At 43.2% G+C, this 20,698-nt stretch overlaps 1 protein-coding gene across 2 annotated transcripts in view; it reads left to right on the top strand.

The window, feature by feature from the left end:
* Window positions 1–20,698, top strand: part of SPTBN1 (spectrin beta, non-erythrocytic 1) — a 205,977-nt gene that overhangs the window by 82,726 nt on the left and 102,553 nt on the right. Inside the window, exon 1 of one of the 2 annotated variants that reach the window (XM_077282707.1) lies at window positions 13,564–13,778. The exons of the other annotated variant lie outside the window; for it this stretch is intronic. Within the exon in view, the coding sequence (XP_077138822.1) occupies window positions 13,670–13,778 (109 nt within the window). The 5' untranslated portion in view covers window positions 13,564–13,669. Of the gene's footprint in view, window positions 1–13,563; window positions 13,779–20,698 lie in introns of those variants that run through there. 2 annotated transcript variants of the gene reach the window in all.

The raw sequence follows: 20,698 nt of genomic DNA, 5'->3' as shown, positions 1-20,698 counted from the left end.
CGACGGATCAGTCGAGCCAACGGATTGTGACTGACGGCAAAAAACTGATGTGTGAAAGTGGACTAAGCAATGAGGTTGTTTTTTTTTTTTTTATTTAATTTTTTTTTTAAACCAATACTCTGCCACTCTAGACGCTCCCCCCCCCGCCAACCCACCACAACTGCTCTCTGCAGGCCATCTGGTCCTTTTCTTTCGCCATTGTGTGCCATGTCTCCGGCCTCTTCACTATAGGTCAGGACTTCCGGGCAATGAGAATTTAAAAAAACAAACAAAAAAAAAACCCCCTCTACAATCCCCCAAAACAAAGTGCTGTGCATGCAGACTTTTCAAAATAATGCCACAAAAAAAGTCTGCAAAATGCAGTATGGGAACGCAGCTGTGCAAGGTTTTTTTTTTTAATCTATGAGATAAACGCACCCTATGTGTAATTCTTTAGATTTTCTGTCATATCTTGGAGTGAACACTGTCGTAGAAATCTTGATAGTCTTGGTTCTCCTTGGTAGAGAAGAGTGTCATGGAGAATGCATTGAATCCATTCTGAAAATTACACACATGACCCTTCCACAGACCACCTATTATGTTACCTTGCTGTGGCGTTGCATGTTCCCGAAGGTTGAAATGCTATACTACACTCTCAGGTGATCTTACTCTGCGGTAACCCAATTCTTGTGTGTCTTGGAATGTAAGATCTGCTCACACTTTACAGACGGAAGTTCATAAATTCAGACTCGATCTGTACAATAAAATATTGTCTGGAAGGAAAAAATGCTCTTAGCTTGAGTCTAAGGGTATGTTCACATTTAGTCTTTGAGTTTTTGGAGTGAAGACTTATTTTTTCCTTTTTAAGGAGAATTTTGGATGGTTTCCGCACAGTTTCCTATCAAACCTCCTTTAAAAGAACCAAACCTGAACATACCATTAGCCTGGTTTCAAATGTTGGGCATGTATGGACCGTGATGTCCGGACTGGCTGCAGGTCTTCCTACCTGATCTCTGCCTATGAGGTTGTTGCGTTCAGGCCAGCACACCCTTGGTCTGTACTCTGACTGAGTGTCAGTCATGGGAAACTAACCTAAGGATATGTGCACACGATTACTTTTTTCAGGCAAAATCCCCCTGAAAAAGCACCGTAGAAGTGTTACAAAAAATAAACATAATCCACAGCAATGTAAGGCTACTTTCACACTAGCGTTAACTGCATTCCGTCACAATGCGTCGTTTTGCCGAAAAAACGCATCCTGCAGAACTGTTTGCAGGATGCGTTTTTTTGCCATTGATTAACATTAAGCGACGCATTGTGACGGATTGCCACACGTCGCACCCGTCGTGCGACGGATGCGTCGTGCAGTGGCGGACCGTCGGGAGCAAAAAACGCTACATGTAACGTTTTTTGCTCACGACGGTCCGCTTTTTCCGACCGCGCATGCGCGGCCGGAACTCCGCCAGAGCTCTGCCCCCACCTCCCCGCGCTTCCCCACACCTCACAATGGGGCAGCGGATGCGCTGGAAAAATGCATCCGCTGCCCCCGTTGTGCGGCGGAGACAACGCTAGTGTCGGGAACGTCGGCCCGACGCACAGCGACGGGCCGAGCCCGACGCTAGTGTGAAAGAAGCCTAAAAAGTAGATTACAGTGCACATGTTCTGTTTTTTTTCCCTCACTACTTTTAACTGCTTCAGGGTTTGGAAATCCTTGAAGCTGTGTAAAGAAGTAACATGTTAATTTTTTTTTCTTCTTCATGAAAGTATAAAGCAATGACACGAGCTGCGGAGCCACCGTAGAAACGATTGGTGAAGACTTTTGAGGAAAACGCCCGCCAACATTTTCCGAACTGGTTTTCACCTTGGAAAAACTCAGTGGTTACACTGGCATCTTAAGGCTATGTGCACACGTGAGGATTCTTTGCAGAAATTTCCTGAACAAAACTGGACTTTTTCTGCAGGAAATCCGCATGCGTTTTTTTCTCGGTTTTTGTTCGGATTTTTCGTGTTTTTTTCCGGAGCTTCCCAATCCATTAAATAGCGGGAAATCTGCGAAAAAGCCGCAAAATTAATGAACATGCTGTGTTTTTTACCGCGATGCGTTTTTTCGCAGAAAAAAAAACGCAACATGTGCACAAAAATTGCGGATTGCATTGTATTAATAGGATGCTTAATGGAAGCGTTTTTTTCACGATTTTATCTAGAAAAATCCGGAACGTGTGCACATAGCCTTAAGATGACGTGTGCACATACCCTTCGGTCTTATTTGGACGTTCTGAATTTTGAACTGATTTAGGAATTAATTCTGCGCCATAATCAGGATTGTTGCCTGATCTTCATGCTCCATGTTCCGGATTTAAAAAAATAAATAAATTAAAAATTAGCTCCACCAAACCAGGTATATTCTACCTTTACTTGTCTGTTACATCTTCATCCAGTTGGCATCATCGAAAGTTTTCAGTCTTTAGATGGTGTAATGTACATGAAGCTCATACTAATACACAGGACACTTTTCGCTATGTTTACTGTCCCCATATTTGTCACTTCTCTTTTTTCTTCCTTGCTGTCACTCCCTGGCTCACATGTACATTTCTTGCAGTGATGAAATGCTGTAAATACTTTTCTCATGCTGCAGAAAGAAGTATGACAATGAGCCTTTGGAAGTATGGTGGGAGGTTTTACATTCCATCGATCATCATTTTCACATTAGCTGAACCCATTCAGGATAACAGACGACGTATTCAGCAATTCAAGGCATGAGGAATATGGCTGTAGGGACATGTGCACATGAAGCCCTTGTGATTCATATGGGGGGACTGGACAGTGGAATGTTAACCACTCATGAAATCTGCTTTATTTACATGGGCAGAAATCTTTGCAGACTTGGGGTATGTTCACACAAGGCATTTGTTTCCTTCATAAGAAAGGTGTTTGCAGGAAAAACACACATTAAGTGCCTGTTCTTGCTTTTTTTTAATGCATTTTAGTGGCATCTTTGATATTTTTGACATTCATTGTGGTGAAAAACATAGTATAAAGATCAAGTTTTGTAAATTTCATTATGCTGAAACTGTAAAGCACAGCATTTTTGCTCACAAAACGCTGCAAATACTCAACGTGTGAAGAAGCTCTTACTGCACAGGATGATGTACAGCGAAATCCACACTGGCCAAACCACTCCAAGTTGTGTAATTTTGATGCAGATTTCTTTGCTTCAAAATTCTGTGGATTCTCCTCAAATCTTGCCCATCGCACTGTGAGTGACATTGAATATCTAGAAAAAAGCGGCCATATTTACCAAACCTGGTCACTAGTGATGAGCGAGTGTACTCGTTGCTCGGGTGACCTCCGAGTATTTGTTAGTGTTTGGAGATTTAGTTTTCATCGCGGCAGCTGAATGATTTACAGCTATTAGCCAGGCTGAGTACATGTGGGGGTTGCCTGGTTGCTAGGGAATCCCCACATGTACTCAGCCTGGCTAGTATCTGTAAATCATGCTGCTAAGGCATGCATAAAGCAGACTGGGCTCCAGGGTAAACTCCATTGTCCCCAGCCACTTCATTGGTGGTTACAGAAGCCCTCCTATGAGGATCATTTCTTCTATACATAAGTGTGTTAATATACTCCCCTACCGCTGTCTTCTCCGAAATCCAGTGCTGTTCTGCTCCTCTTCTCAGTGATGTCCTCACTCTTCAGACTCTCCTGGTCACTCTATGCGTGATCCTGAAGTCTCTTACAACATAAGTCTAAGAATCTTTGTTCTGACACTTCATGGGCTTACGTTAGAAAAGTCCTATTTGGGTCACGTAGAGCGCAGTGCTACCCACAGAGTCTGAAGAACAGTGACATCAATGAGAAGAGGAACAGAATGGTGCTGGATCCTGGAGAAGATGGCGGTAGATGAATAAGTTATAACAGGCACACTAAAGTACATACGTATACACAGATTTTAAAAAGATCTTATCCTGAGGACTTCTTTTAAAAATGAACCACAACCCCTGTTTCTGGTGTCCATCTCTCCTGCCTCTCCTTTCTCAATTTTTTTTCTTGTTCTTTCTTGTCCCCTTTTCACAGTCCATCTCTTCTCTCCATCCAGATCTGTTTTCGGTATGGGATTTGTCTTGGGTCTGGTTTAGTGTCTTGTGTATAGAAAAAAAAAAAGTAACTTTGGAAGCGAAGAAAAATGTAAATTGTGCGTGACCGCTAAGTTTTATGCTTCATTCATTTATCAAGCAATATACTTGTCCATGTTTAGAGGGCTGTTCAATGCAAGGTTTTAACTTGTGGTCAACCATTAAGATGTAAATCGAAGATTTGGGGGGGGCAATTTTTTTTATTTTTTTAAATCTTAAATTTATTGCTGAACATAAATCCAACCCTCTCAACTCTGCAGATGTCTGTTCCTAACCACCCCCTTGAAGAAGCTGATGAAACACATGTGTTGGGATGATCTTTGTGCACAGCGATACTGTTATGTGATTGTGATTTTCGTTTTTCACGGTTTGTTTTTCCTCAATCTCCCCTTTAGATTATAGTTTCGACTTTCTGATTTATATTTGGTTGTTTAATGAATTTACTTTTGGGCTCCTTATGCATTTGCCTGTTAATAGTGTCTGATTTCCAGTTTATCTAGTTGTGCAACCAGACTTTCATGTATCTCACAGCCATACTTTTGCATATGATATTCTAGTCTCCTATCTGTAGGTCGATATTTTGCTTATAGGATTGACTATTTAGTTTGCTGCTCTAGGTTGGTTCAAATTCCTATTTCTAGCCTAAACTTCGCTCTTAAAATGTCACAATAGACTTAAAGTCTCAAATTATTTTTATTGTGGGCAGAGTTTTATACAGTACTGTGCAGACTGTCTCCTCTCCATGAGAAATGGACTGGATATGTGCATTCAAAAGGCACAAAGGAAGGGAAAGGACAACATCTTCGGGCACTTTGTATAGTGTGAGGCAGTGACTCGTGTCACAGGTAGGGATCGCTGTGTGTTCTTCCCTGATTGTGCATGGAGACAGATGAAGTCCATAGGTGTGCATGGCAGTCACAGATTTCCGGTCTGGGTTTTCCATGTGGCTGAAAACCACAGGTTTGTTTGATAAAAAAACCCTGCAGTAAGAGGTATGGGTGTGCAACGTCAGTGTCGGTCTGGTGTGTGCTGTTGTGCAGAGCAGAGGCCTGCAGAGCGCTGGCTGTGTGTGTGTGAAGCAGCACAGGCCTGCGGAGCCAGCTGCTATGGCATCAGAATAGCCTGGCACCCGCAGCGTACACAGCGATGCAAGTCGTCCATGGTAACTGGTCTTGGATGTGGACAGTCCTGTACCCGAAAGAGGACTTGCATGTGTAACGATTGCAAACAGGTGGATATGGTGCCCGGCTGCTATCTGGAGGATATCCTGGGCTGTGTACGACTGTGTGAGTAAAGAGTCTGTGATACAGCGGTGCAGGACAGCCATGGGAACTAGTCAGAGGAGGACTGGCGTGTGTAGTGTCTGCAACATTTGAAGCTGTGTTTGGAGACTGTAATATGGCGTGCGGTCGCCATACGGATACTGGACAAGGAGAGGTCCGGTGTGTTTAAGGACTGCAATCTAAAAGCCATATGATGTGTAGTGCTATGAAACTGGCACTGAGACGAGATGCAACTGTGTGTATTGAACTTTGATGACATGTACTATAAAATGCTATGCACCTTTGTGTCAAGTAACACATTAAAGAGAATTTTGTGTTTGAACTTTGTGGGTCACTGCCTCTTCGCTGCGTACGGTGCTACTGCTCCATTACAATAGCTTTTTAAGACGCAAAGGGAATCCAACAGTAGGATCAATCCTCTTAAGCCTTTTTTATGATCATGCAGATCATAACATAGAATAAAATGATACCTTGATATCTGCAATCCGATGTCTTTTTTCCCCCCAGAAATTAAGGCTTTTTATTTTAAATAAATAAATGTAAATGAGCTGTTAGCAAAAATATGGGCCAGACATTGATCTCCCTGAGAATCTGCCTCCAGAGATTATTTTAAATGAAAGGGCGAGTTACCAGTGTGAGACATGTAATGACTGACAGTCTGCTCTACTGATCTCGCTAAAGATCTGTGCGCGATTGCAAAATGCCTGGAGCAGAGTAAACCTTATTGTGATTATAACTAGCTCAGTACAGCCAAACTTTCTCATTACAAACACATCTGTATGTAGGTAGTCAGTGTGGGGGGGGGACAGTATATCAGATCCGACAGCACTGTGAGAGGACAGCGGCAGGTGTTTGTAATAGGGAAATTTCTTCTGTACTGTGTTAGGTCTGATCTCACTGCAAAGCTGTGTGGTTATGAAAGTAAACGGTCAGTCATTATACGTATGTCGCCTTTTCATTTAAAATAAGCTCTGGAGGCAGAGTCTCAGGGAGATCCAAGTCCAGCCTATAGATCTTTACAGCTCATTTGCATATTAAGGAAAACGTGGCTTCATTTTATTCAACTTTCCATGACTTTTTTGCCCTTTTGAGAGTTGATCCTACTGACTGATTTCCTTGCGATTATTCACTTGATCAACATATGAATACAGTCAAATCTTTTTGCAGCGTCCATTCCACTTTGTACAACACTTTGGAATGGTGAAGACTTCAGAGGAGTGGTGAGTACATGGGTGCTTGCACATTCAGTGGCCCCGTTGGTCTGGGCTTACGTCTGAACCGACGGGGACATACACTATAATGGTGCCACCAGAGATTGAGTGCTCCGCTTATGAATCGAGTACACGTTAATAGAGGAGCATTTCTGCCTAACCTTAGCATGGTGTGCCTGTATTAATAGGAAAGATGGTGGCCAGTTCCATAAGTGCAACAAGGCGAGCACTAGTTCTCCTTATTACATACTAACTGTGTGTAGGCCGGATGAGGAGTGCTGACTCTTCTGTTCTCTCACAGATTTTCAGCCATTTAACCCCACATATTTTGTATATTGCTGTGGGCATAAATTTAGGGGATTTTCACATTTCCTAGCATCAATGAAAAATGAAATCTGACAACGATGTACCAGTGGATCTGGGATAGAAATCCAATGCTGTTACTCGCTTTCTTGCTACAGATCTGCATGAGAATTAGCATCAATTAAGTGAAAAAGCATGGTACTTTTTTTTTCTAACAACCTTGCCAAAAATCTGTGCATATACTTTTTTTTTTTTTTTCTTTTTTGTGCATGTCCACAAGATTTCAAAAACCCTTCTCCCATGCATGAAATGCAGGCTTCTACATGTTCATTTCATTGTGCAATCCTTACTGAAATGCTCAACAGATCTTTAAAGGGGCTGTCCACTTTTGCGGACAACATTTTTCTTATATGCATGCAATTGGATATAGAAATCATTTTTGCAGTTGGTGCAACATTTATAATGAAACCCGTTTGCCTCCTATAGCCGCTGTATTATACAGTCTATTGCTGGATGTAGAGTGAGGTAACAGGGACGGCCATATTATCTTTATTTCATCAGATGTGTTTTTGGCGTTTACTATTATATAGGTGTGACCGGGTCTCCTCCTGCTCTTGTTAGTGCAGCTTTCCAGCTCTCCAGTCCATACAATGGCTGCTGGCGGAGGAGCATGTGACCAGTCCTGTCCATCAGCCTTGTCCAATGGAAAACCTCACACGAGAAAACTGTCTTCCTATTGGAGGAGGCTGATGGACAGGTCTGGTCACATGTTCTTCCGCCAGCAGCCATTGTATTGAGCTGTGCAGTCTGTGAGGAAAGGTGCGCTAACGAGCAGGAGGAGAACCTGTCACATCTGTATAATGGTAACGGCCACAAAATTATTTCCTAGCACATCTGATGAAATAAAGGTAATGAGGCGACCCAGGTACATCATTCTTCAGCCAGTAATACACCGTGTAAGGCCACGTTCACACGTTCAATATTTGGTGAGATTTTTACCTCAGTATTTGCCAAAACCAGGAGTGGAGCAATCAGAGGAAAAGTATAATAGAGACACGTCACCACTTCTGTATTTATCACCCACTCCTGGTTTGGGCTACAAATACTGAGGTAAAAAACTCACCAAATACTGACCGTGTGACCGTGGTGTCATACAGCGGCTATAGGAGGCAAACCGTGCAAAATTTGTACCAAAACCCAATTGCAAAAATGATTTTTATCCCCAACTGCATGCATTTAGGTAAGAAACAAAAACTGTCCCCAAAGATGGACAACCCCTTTTAAGGATGATATTGGGTCATATATTTATTAAGCACACTACTGTAATATGGCAGAATCATTGGGTTAGCCATCAGAATTGCTTTAATACTCTTTGGGAATGTCCAGATCTCTTGCTTATTGCACGCGCTCTGCAGTGATATGACCGCTCCTATCTGGATCCCTGAAAAACTGTTCAGAGGTGCCGCTGACGGACGCATTCATTACAATGAGACAAACTGAGTACAAATGGACTCCATGTTTTTTTAAAGAGGTGTAGTCTGCTACGCTCCTTTGCTTGTTCGAAAAGACGGAGCACAAGTTTGTAATGGCCCATTTTTCAGGGATTCTGACCGAAGCCATCAATCAATTGGTGAACATTTTATGCACTTAACTTTAGCCATATTCTGTGTTTTGTTTTAATCCCTTTCACCCTTTGGCTTATCAAATGTCCCTATATTACAGCATTTTATAAAGACTACTTGTACATGGGCCAGAAAATCTTACTAAATTTGACTGACTTTAAATCCGTGAATACTATTTTTCTAAGACTTGGTGTAAAAATTATCCATATTGGTTGTTGCTGCCACTAGGGGGCATACCCGTTGCTCCCCATGCATCCTGCACGCATTTCTGCAGGTACATGCCATGTGTCATTTATGTTTTAAGAATCAATTAGTCAACTTTCTCATACACCATTATGTGCTGGCATCTACGTTTTAATCTAACTCGACTGATGCTATATTTTATTATTTTACATATATATCTCTAGCTATGCAGCACTCTGCTAACGTTTTAAGCAGTTGTAGAAAAAAATGCTGCAAAGTAAGAATGCTTTCAATATAGCAGCGTTGATACTGTAATTTATTAACACTAACCTTCCCATGGTCTATGACCTGTGAAATTAACCTGTCTTCCACAACCTCACCTTTGTAGCAGACTGGCTTTCCTCACCCAGGTTTAAGCCTCCCACAGTTGTTTGTTTCAATCTACATATGAAAATTGCAATCCCGATCACTTTTTTGGTATAACTTAGTTACTTGTACACCTGACTATTATCCTACAAATGCCTGACAGCATGCAAGTGTACCTAGAAGAATTCATACTGTTTTTTGAAGGCAATGTGTTGTGATACCAGATATTGCTTTAAAGTGGCTATTTGGGGCTTTTTTTTTTTAGTTCTTAGCCCCATATGCAAAAATATAATAGGCAGGTAGTTGCTAACTACCAATCACTGATGGCACAAAACAATCACTGTCCACTCCTGATGATAATTTTGTGGCTTCCGGTGATGTCAAGTTGACAGTTCAGCTTCATTACTTCCATTCTACTGTCGTTGGGCTGTCACTGCCTATATTATACTGATTGGCATCCAGCTCCCCACTACCTTACTGCGGGGAGCAGGCTGTCAATGAGCATGACATCATCAGCGACACCCTGTTAACAGAGCAGACGGGAAGAAGATGATCTGCTATGTTGACAAGAGGTGAAACTAAACCGGACTATCACCAGCAGAAATCGTCTTGCGCAGAACAGGCAGGTAGCTGTCTGTTTAGTTCTTAGACACAGACACACACACACACACACACACACACACACACACACACACACACACACACACACACACACACACACACACACTGGATAACCCCTATTTTAATTTAATTTTTGTTCATTCACTTTGCATTTTGTTAATTGATAAAAGAACAAACTTAAATTTTCTCTTTTTTTTTTTTTTTAAAGCATTCTCACATTGCTGAATTTTTGCCACACCTGCCTAAAACTTGTGCAGTTGTGCTTTCAGCTGAATATAGTTTCCAGCGAAGTGTCCCCATTTATCTTCTTTTCATCAACCACATCACTTATATTTGGATTATTAGATCAGATCGGAGTCTCATTCTTGTCTTTGCAGCGGAAATTAATTTCATCCATAAGATAATCCTGCCCTCCTCGGATATGACAGGCAGTGCTGTCTCGATAGATTGTGTTTCCTCGTCTGCTTCTAACGTGGTGATTTCAGTGTGTCTGTAAGTGGCCTTCTTTCTCTGACTGCAGATAAGTCACTGACCAGAAGATGGTCAGACATTTACCTAAATACGACACCATACCATAATGGGGGACGTGCAGTATAACCGGAAATATACGTCTTTAAGGGCACAGTGTAGAGCAGTGATGGGCAACCTTTTGAGCTTGGTGTGTCAAAATTCGCCAAAAAACCGAGCATAACTTGGGTGGTGTGTCACCTTGATAAAAAACCATAAATTTGCGACATGTATAGTTTAAATAACAAATACCGTATGTATAATTATAATTATTTAACTTACCTGCTTAGTGACTTCTTTGTTCATCTGTCAGTTGGTTTCTTTTGTTGGTCTTGCTATTATTTAACTTGTGTGGGGTGCCGTGAACTAAGATAAGTGAGGGGGAGGGGGAATTCTTGTGATGGCGAACCTGTGGCACTCCAGCTGTTGCGGTGGTAACTCAGATATTCTTTTAATAATTGCATCTTTATTCTGCATATCATGAAATAGAACTGGTGCACATCTTAAGAGAGTATCTTTAATAAATTCTCCCTCACTGAGTGCTTTTCCATGCTGAGCTATGGAGTGAGCAATGCTCAGACTTGCAGATGTTAAATTTGTAGAGCTTTTTACAAATTTAAGGATGGAATTAGATTGGCTCTTATGAAGGTGTAGCTGCCTGGAAATGTATTCCTTCCTTTCATCCTCACTTTTTTTCAAGAGCTGGGAATGATTAGTTTCAAAATGTCTATTTACATTCCACGTTCTGCTTACTACCGTTTCACTACATAGAACGCAAAATGATCTGCCATTTTTTTCTATAATGCCATACATCTCAGTCCATGTCTTTTGAAAGGGTCGGCTACTGCTACTACTACCACTCCCTTTACTTAACTTTGGTTTTTTATTTTGTGGCTTCTCCATGAGAGAAGATTTATAGTTAGCCCTGCAGGCAATTAGCAGAAATAGGGGTTAATAAGGATGCACCACAAACAGTAATGGTGGTGAAATGGAGTCTGTACTATGCTGCAAGATGGCGTTCCTAATGGCGGGAAACGGCACCCATAGCACAGGCCTCTTCCAGCCTCCCCCTCACTTATCTTAGTAATGGCCAATGACACCCCACAGTTCACTGGATGATGGTTGCTGTAGTTGTCACAGGGCCTGCAGACAGCAATCACAGGGCCTGCAGACAGCAATCACAGGGCCTCCAGACAGCGATCTCCTCAGGCCTCAGAAGTGCAGCCTGGGACTTCTGGCCGGCGCAGCAGGGAGCAGCACAATGCCACCCAAATAACAGAGCTAGGGCGCAGAGCGGACTCTAGGCATGGGACCGGTAGGTCCGATCTTTCCGGCCGGCGAAGCAGGGAGCAGCGCAATGCCGCCCAAACAACACAGCTCCGACGCAGAGGCCTGGGACTTCCGGGAGCTGCGCCGGGCCTACCGGAAGTCCCAGGCCTAGACGCTCTGCACCGGAGCTCTGTTGTTTGGGCCCACAGACCTCCTGCATGGCATCCGACCCGCGCGGAGGCCTGGGACTTCCGGGAGCTGCGCCGGGCCTACCGGAAGTCCCAGGCCTAGACGCTCTGTGCCGGAGCTCTGTTGTTTGGACCCACAGACCTCCTGCATGGCATCCGATCCGATAAAAAATCGGATCGGATGCCATGCAATGTAAAGATGCAATTTCTATGGGGCCGCGGCCGGCGTGTCACTGAAAATGACTACGCGTGTCAGCACTGACACGCGTGTCATAGGTTCGCCATCATTGGTGTAGAGCAATGAGCCGATATTTGCAGAAAGTCCCCAGTTCATTTATAGGTGTGGAAGACGAGTGACAGCCAGTATGGCCGACCGTGCAACTTACAGGGTAGATCACCCAACAAGCACTTACAAACCTAGAAAGCATTTAACAACTGAAGGCCATTTATGTGACAGGTGACTTTATAGCTTGAGGTGGAAATGCTTCTTCAGGCATGTGTGTATTGTAGTCTGGCCTTCACTTCTGTAGAGTGTTGTGTAGCACTACTCTGTCACATCCCATATGCCGAGAGCCGTCACCTTCACAGCTGTCCTCTCGTGCATGCCGCATCCTACAATAATGTACTCAGCTTTTTCTTATATGCCTTGGATTGAATGGTGGCAAGTACTAAATCATTTAATTAAAACAAACAAAAACCTTTTTTGTTGATCTTTCATGTGCCAGTCATATGAAATCTAACATAGAAACCATATGCAAATCGGGCTACAAGTGCACTGGGGATTGTCGGTGTATTGGCACGCCCTCCGTGTACGTCCAGTCTGGTTTGCATATGGCTTCTGCATGAGATTTTTCCTGACTGGCACACCGTGTAACATGGATTTACTATGTGGAGTTTTCAGCCTGAAAAAGCCATGCCAAAAAATCTTAGGTTCATACTGCTTGGAAAACGACAGAAAAGAAAGCCCCATGCACAAAATAAGACAAAACAACTCGTGAAAAAATTGACTATTTATCTATTTATTTATTTTTTAAGTAGCTTCAAAAGTTGCAGAAATAATGTGGGTGGAGGGTGCTGAAAAAAACATGTATGTGTATATACATATCTGTGTGTGTGTGTGTATTGTTTTCTATCCGGTGTGTCCTGGTGGCCGGTCACCCTGTGATATTCTATTATCAGCGACATTTTCTCCCTGATTTCCTAGGCCCCCGTGCACACAGCGCTGATCTGCGGGGATCCCTGGACTACAATGGCCGCTGTCCTCTTGAGCGTTGTCACACAGTAATAGATTGCTCCACACAGATATGTGACAGCTATTGATTGGAGTGACCGCGCTCGTTTCCATCTGATGGTAATCTGAGACTTTTCCGTTACATGAGGCTCTTAAACAAAAGATTGTAATTCCAGCAGCTTTGTTCAGGAGCGTACCATTGTCTGCGGCTTTGTGCAGCCAGCTAGACAAGCAGGGCCAGCCTTCTGGGCTGCAGACACTGTGTGCAGGGAGTTTAGCATCTGATCCTCCTTCCACAAATGTGTCCTCATGTTTGGCATTTTTGCATTTGGCTCTCCTTAGGGGCAGCCTCCTACCCTCTCCTGAGCTGCTATGGTTCAGCCTCCATTTCCTTTACAATGTCTTATGCTAATCAAGTGACATCACCACTAAATACACAGTGTGGCTACTGATTAAATTACACACCAGCAAGGTTTGCAGGAGGTGTGCTGCTGCTCTGCTGCCGCCTGTGTGTGTCTGAGTTATCCAGCATGCTGGGGGACACACTAGATCAGCACTGAAGCCCCCTATGGAGGTGATCCCACACACAACCTGGCCGTTACTGACCACGTCTAGCACAGTCTGACACTCGTGGGCTTGTGGATTTTGTACTCTGCTTGTATTGATTCAGACTTAGCACCCGGCGCTTGTCTCCTGCACGTTGGAGCTGTTTGGATTTATGGTGGGGGTCTTCTGTGGTTTATGCCTCCGATAGCACCACATCTTCTTTCCAAATGGAATTGCAAAGGACCTCTAGCCTATCGGGCCCATTGTCCCCAGGATTTACTGGGCAGGTACCCTACAACTACAACCAGCTGGAGGGACGATTTAAGCAGCTACAAGGTAAGCTTGGGCTTGTCATGGCTGCTTGTTAGCTGGGTTGCTATGATATCTGGCTGGAAAGCTGATGTTCAGTTACGGTGTAAATAATGCAGGTGACCTGTAATGGTAACCACACATGAAATCGGGATTGGTGTCCCAGCCATGGCTTGGTCTCTGTCTGTTATCCGGGTATTGTGGTTCTGCCATTGAGTGTGCAGGGACTTGATGGCTGTCACCGGTGTGTTCACGCCCCATGGTGTGGAATGGATGGACAAGACACCGGGGAAACAATGGTGGGGAAGGAGTGGTCTTTTGTGTGGAATTCAGCTTCTGATGGTGGCTTCCAGGCAGCGTCTAACACCAAAGACACATTACTCTCTCAATGTGACAGCTCGCACTGTCGGCATTCTCAATTATTTAACAACTGGAAATGAATATGGCATTGGCAAGCAATCTTACACCTAAGTGAAACCTCTCAAATGGCTGGGGAACTGTAGGCATGTCTCACTATTTCACATTCTTTTCCTTATTTCCAAGCAATTGTGAGACCATTGAAATTGTATAGAGTGGCGCTGTCGGGATGGCACCCTCAGAGTGGCACTGTCGGGATGGCACCCTCAGAGTGGCGCTGTCAGAATGGCACCCTCAGAGTGGCGCTGTCGGGATGGCACCCTCAGAGTGGCGCTGTGTACTTATGGTAATATTTTCTGCAATCTGTCAGAAAATGTGCTGGTCTCTGATCATTCACACATATACAGTAGATTTTCTACTGGATTTAATGAATGAACTCCGCTGCTCTTGGCTACTTCAGGTGTCCAGCTTTTGTGTCAGACACACCCAGGAGTGTGCAGTATGAGTATGTAGGTACAGTATATTTACCCAGGAGTAACCGACGGGCCATTAAATAAAGTTACACATTCCACACAACTCTCTGCACTTGATAGTGTGAAAAGTTTGGTCGATGACCCTTAATAAATTCCTTGTACATATTATAACAATTAAGGCAGGAAGAGGAAAAGCAAAATGTTCTGTGTGCATTGAAATTATCAAAACTTGAAGAGTGTATGTAATATGCAAAACCTTTCACTTATCAACTTTGCAATGTCACAGCAACATTGAGTATAGGGAACAGTGTGTGTACAGCAGATACATCTGTGTGTGTATGTATATATGTGTATATGCACACTGTATAATTGTGTATGTACAATGAGGAGCAAAAAGGTAACAATCCTTTGAACTTTTGACTTTGTCTCCATATCTCATTATCCACTTCTGCTTTGAACTTGCGACTGCCATCATTTTATAGACCGTCATCTCAGATATTTCATACATAAATTTGACTTACAACTATTTAGCATATGATTAGATATGCAGATTCTTGTCATGTTACTGCATTGTTACTGTTTTGCTCCTAAATATCTAAATCTTTATTTTTATTTACTATTTTGTAAATCCACCTTTGGCTTTCAACACTGCCTGAATCCTTCTGAGCATGCTCTCTATCAGATTCATACATGTCGACCAAAATTTGATCTCTGGTCGGGTCTCTTCTACACGTTCCCATAGTTTATGCATACTGGTCGACTCACTTGGGTATGTATATGATGTTTTTCTTCAATTCTACCCACAAGTGTTGGATTGGGTTGAGGTCTGGGGACTGTGAGGGCCAATCCAGCAGTACCTCTACTTCACTGTCATTGAACCGCTGCTTCCCTAATCTCAACGAATGCTTCATGTTGTTGTCCTGTTAGAACACTGTCACCCTTTTCATAGCCATAGTACTTGAGTGTACGAAGTAACTAATCTTGTAGGATACTCGCATATGGCTCAGCATTGAGACCATCATCGATTCTGGTCATTAGGGTTGAGCGAAACGGGTCGTTCATTTTCATGAAACCCGACCCGATCCCTGTGCGGGGTCGGCCATGCGGTACGCGATCTTGGCGCCAAAGTCGCGTTTCGTATGACGCGTTTAGCACCATTTTTTCAGCCAATGAATGAGCGTGGGCAGAGTGATGACATAGGTCTTAGGGGAGTGAACGCCTATCGTCATGTTATCGCTTGTGTGCAGTAGGGATTTGGAATGTGCAAAATGAAATTTTCTGTGCTGGGAGAGAGAGAGAGACACACACTCACTCTCTGTGGTCGGCCGATTTCACTCGACTTTTAAGACAGTCGGGTTTCACAAAACCCGACTCGACCCTAAAAAACTAAAGGTCGCTCAACCCTACTGGTCATGTATCCAATGCCTTTGGCTGTGAAACAACCCTGTATCATCAGGCTTCCACCACCGAACTTGACATTTCCTTCAGTTTCTCAATCCATTAGCTCCTTTTCCCCTTACTTCTTTCAGAGCCTAGTCTATTGACTTTCGTGTCATCATTCAAAATCGCCCATTTCAGATCTTTAAATGTCCACTTTTCGTTCCTGCTTGTAAACTCGGACCGATGTTTCTTATGACAATATTGAAGCTGTAAAAGAACAGAGGTATCACTTATGCGCTGCTATAATCCAATATTCGGTGAAATTAAAACATTTATTTAATCAGATTTAAAAGTCAACACGTTTCGAGGTCATGCAGGACCTCTTCATCAGGACTAACCTGGAGATTTCTTCACATTTTTTTGGCCCACCATGCCGGATTTGAGTAATGTTCATCACACGGTGCTTTCATCCATGTCTGTGATTTCACTATTATGAAGCTTTTGAGCCATGTTTGTCGCGCCAGAACTCTTAGACCTTGGAATGAGCCGACTTGTCGACCCTGATATTTTGCATGGATGTCCACCTTTTTGGCTTCTGAATGGATGGACGGACTTCATTCTTCCAACTGTCATGGCACTCACATTATGCAGTTGGGCAATTTTAGTGGTCAAGAGATCGCTATCAATGAACTGGATGATGCTGTTTCTCTTTTCTTGGAAAATCATCTCCATGGCTGCTCGTTGATTCGAACCAATGACCTTTCACTTGAGAATCAACCGAATAAAACACTGAGCTATCAGGGAATGTGAGGTTGTATTTTGTAGTATTCGGGAAGAGAAATATTTTTCCACCACCAGGAGCAAAACGGTAACAATGCAGTGACATGACACGAATCTGCATAACTAATAATATGCTAAATAGTTGTAAGTCAAATTTATGTATGAAATAGTAAATAGATGATTGTCTATAAATTAATGGTAGCCTCACAATCAAAGCAGTAGTGGATGGTGAGATATGGAGATTGAAAGTCAAAAGTTCAAAACATCTACATCTGTACTCTTTTGCTCTCCACTATGTATGTATGTCTGAGTGAAAGAAGGATCGCACGTTGGGACTTCAACTGCGGATTCTTTTATTTTCAGAGGCGATAAGCTGCTGCCAGAGGAGTCTTGTCAGTGGCTTTCTCCTCTCTCCATGTTGAAGACATATAAACTCTTGGCCAAATACTCATATTTATGGGAAGCCAGGAGAAATGACTGCCTGCTGAAATAAAAAATGTTCGCTCTGGTTATATTTTGTATACGGCCAGCGTCACTATTCATCTTTCATTATAACAGGTGTTCTGTCAGCAACCTGACAGAAGAGGACAACGCTAATGCTACAGATATAGAGAAACAGTCGTCGCGTTTCACTGGATTATTCTATTCTGGGGTGTGTCCTCACACTGTCCAATCCGTGCTAAGAACATCAAGACTATGTAGGGCAACAAGGGGAGTAGTCAGCCTCTGTCAAGTCATGTAGAAATTTTTAGGAGGACTAACATTAATTGCATAGCACACAATAATGGGAACAGATTATCCAGAATTGGGATTTCATAGACAATACAAGTAAGTACTAAACACTTAGACTATGACCGTGTTTTCCGATTATGCTAATCAGACTGCTCTCCGAGAATATGATCTGATCTGTCAGATGTGGAAAATACGGGAGAAAAAAATTATTATTTTTTTTTTAATAAAAACTTGATCCCAGCTCACCCAGTTGCTCTATGCTCATCCATCTGGGGCTCAGACACCGGCCTCGCCCTGGCCTCACATCGGGGAGAATAGAATAAATTGGAGTCCAGCTCAACAGGACTGGATTTTCCTTTTCTTTTTTTTTTTTTCAAAAGAAAAAAATAGTGCATAGAAAAGAAAAAGTTTTACATGGTCGACATGACTCTGTCAACTGTCAACGCATTTTGACTGCACTATGCAGTCTTACTCATGAGTCACGAGTAAGACTGCCTAGTGCAGTCGAAACGCGTCGACTGGGTCATGTCGACCATATAAATTTATCTTTTGTATGCACTATATTTTCTTTTGAAAAAAAGAAAAGGAAAATCCAGTCCTGTTGAACCGGACTCCAATTTTTTTTATATCTTTTTTTTTTTTTTTTTCCTTCAGAAAAAAAATTCAGACAAGTTACGGTAACAGCCGCATAAGATAACCTTGCATACCAAAGATACGCTCGTCCTCACTATCCCTTATAGTGAGAGGTGATCGGTTCTACGTTAAATTCCACTTCACATTTCCCTGAAGCGATCTATTTTACTCTTACAGCCAGCTCAGATTGAGTAGAGGCTGACTATAGATCTAATGAAAAGACGTCCAGGGAAATGTCACTCCCCCATTATCAGTCCTTTCTCCCCATCTCTGGTTGAGAGCCTCCAGAAACCTTTGCGTGTGTCTGAATGATATTAGCCGCTCTTGTTTATCAGCTGCTGGAGGTTGTGTTGTAGTTTCCTTACTGACATGTGCGGATTAGGTTGGTATGTTTTGGTTACCACATGGCATTGTTGGCATGATTGGTTGGGGTTTGCGGTGATGAGATTGCCATTGTTGGGCTCGCGCTGCGGGGTATGGCAGGCACTTGCAGGAAGTAGACTGGATTGGGCTGAGCTGCTGATGGGGTTTGGCCCGCCTCGCCGGGGATGGCGATGGAGCTGAGCAGGTGGGATGGGGCATGTAAGGTTTTTTTATCAGAATTCAGAATAAATCTGCCGCACAGAGCTGGACGGTTTATTACCAAGCTGCTGCATAGTGTGAGCCCAAACCCTGTGACATAAATCATCAATATGTCCTGCTCTCATGCCAGCAATGGGCTTAGGCGAAATCCTAATGAAAAGCATGGGGGTTAGAAGAGGCAGATCTCTGTAACAAAAGGCTGCTTATTCTCCACACTTTAAGGGGGGCTAGAGGAAAAGGCAGCAACTGAGCTTGTCAAGGGTGGGGTTCACCTCCAGGAAACACTTTAAATTACCCGAGCAAGCCCAAGGCCTCCAGTCCGACATCAGTGTAAGGAATTGTCTGCTCCTCCAGTAATGTAGAGGAATTGTGAGTGATGCCGGCCCGGTCTGGGGAATACGTTCCTGCATATGGACGGCATCACGTTTCCACTTCACAGTGCAGATGTTTTAGTCTTGCTATGCTACATGTCAGCCGTAACATAAGTCACGTCTGACATTGCTGCACCCAGCAATAGGGAACTAATTACTAACCTATGCGGTTGTTCCATCATGAAGTAACATTATTGTGTAATGTGTGTGTGTGGGGAGGGCGTATGGTTAAAAAAACAGCTTTTTTTACATGTCCAAAGTATTCCAAGGCTGAACAAGATGTTGGCGCAGCTTCTCCCCATCCATCACTTTCAGTTACATTTAGGGTTTTATAGATTGATGCCTGACAATAGCCAGGGGAAATGTCCGTTCTCTTCAGTGTTATATCATACAGCAGGTCACATCGTTACACATGACCCTAGTTTTTGCTTTTGGAATACAAAAAGCAGAGTTAAAAAAAAAAAAAAAAAGTTGTCTGTGTGTGAATACATGTATAGGAGCGTGTGTGTATGATATGCACACAATGGGTGTACGTTAATACCTACTGTATATACATAGTGAGTATAAGCATCACTTTTGGGGTTTACATTTTGTATTTTTTTTGCACCCCCCGGAGAATATATACGGTAACTACTTTTTTACAGGTCTGTAATTTGTGCCTTTGCTGTGTTATTCCTACTATATATTTGTGAATAAATGGGCAACTGGGTGTTACCAGTTTGGGTTGTGTCCTGCACCCAGTTCAATCAAAGCTGACCCCTGTGACAGGAGAAATAAGAACGAGTTGTCAATCTAATATATAAAGCTGAATGTGTGTGTGTGTGTATGTATGTATGTATGTATGTATGTCCGGGATTGGCATCTGAACCGTCGCAGCTACAGCCACAAAATTTTGCACAGTCACACGTCTGGACCCTGAGAGCATCAAAGCTATGTTGTGAGGTGAAATTTTAACCCCACGCTTTCCAATTCACCAAACAATTTTGCCCCTATCTACATAATGGGGAAAAAATGAAAGGAAAAGTGTTGGAGGCAAATTAACAGCTGCCAGATGTGAACAAGGGGGACTTAAAGAATGACAGCGATGGCGCCAAAGAGTATATACTGTACAGTTGCTAAGGTGGGGCCCCAACATGGGATAATCACCACACCACCACGGGGATATGAACACACACACAAAATGCGCCACATACTACCACGTGCTCGAACACATATACCACCCTCAGCGCACATTTCACCACACATACACCAACCTCGCCACATAAAAGTAGAAACACAAAAGTCGCCGCTCAAAACTCGCCACGCGCAAAACTCTCTACATGCAAAACTCGCCACACGTGCAAAACTCACCTCATGGAAAACTCGCCACACGCAAAACTTGCACACGCAGAAAAATTGCCACACGCAGAAAAATTGCCACATGCACAAAAGTTGCAACACATGCAAAAGTTGCCTCACACAAAACTTGCACATACTCAAAAGGCACCACACATAAAACTCGCCACGCGCAAAACTCGCCATGCGCAAAACTTGCTGCACACAACGCTAACCTGTCACATGCAACTCGACACACAAAAAGTTGCTACACGCATGTCGCCACACAAAACTCATCTCACAAAAGTCCCTACATGCATGTCGC

Source organism: Ranitomeya variabilis, chromosome 2 (genome assembly GCF_051348905.1).
Source record: "Ranitomeya variabilis isolate aRanVar5 chromosome 2, aRanVar5.hap1, whole genome shotgun sequence".
Classification (NCBI taxonomy): domain Eukaryota; kingdom Metazoa; phylum Chordata; class Amphibia; order Anura; family Dendrobatidae; genus Ranitomeya; species Ranitomeya variabilis.
Note: the sequence above shows the minus strand (reverse complement) of the source record. Positions and strands in the feature narration are given on the sequence as shown.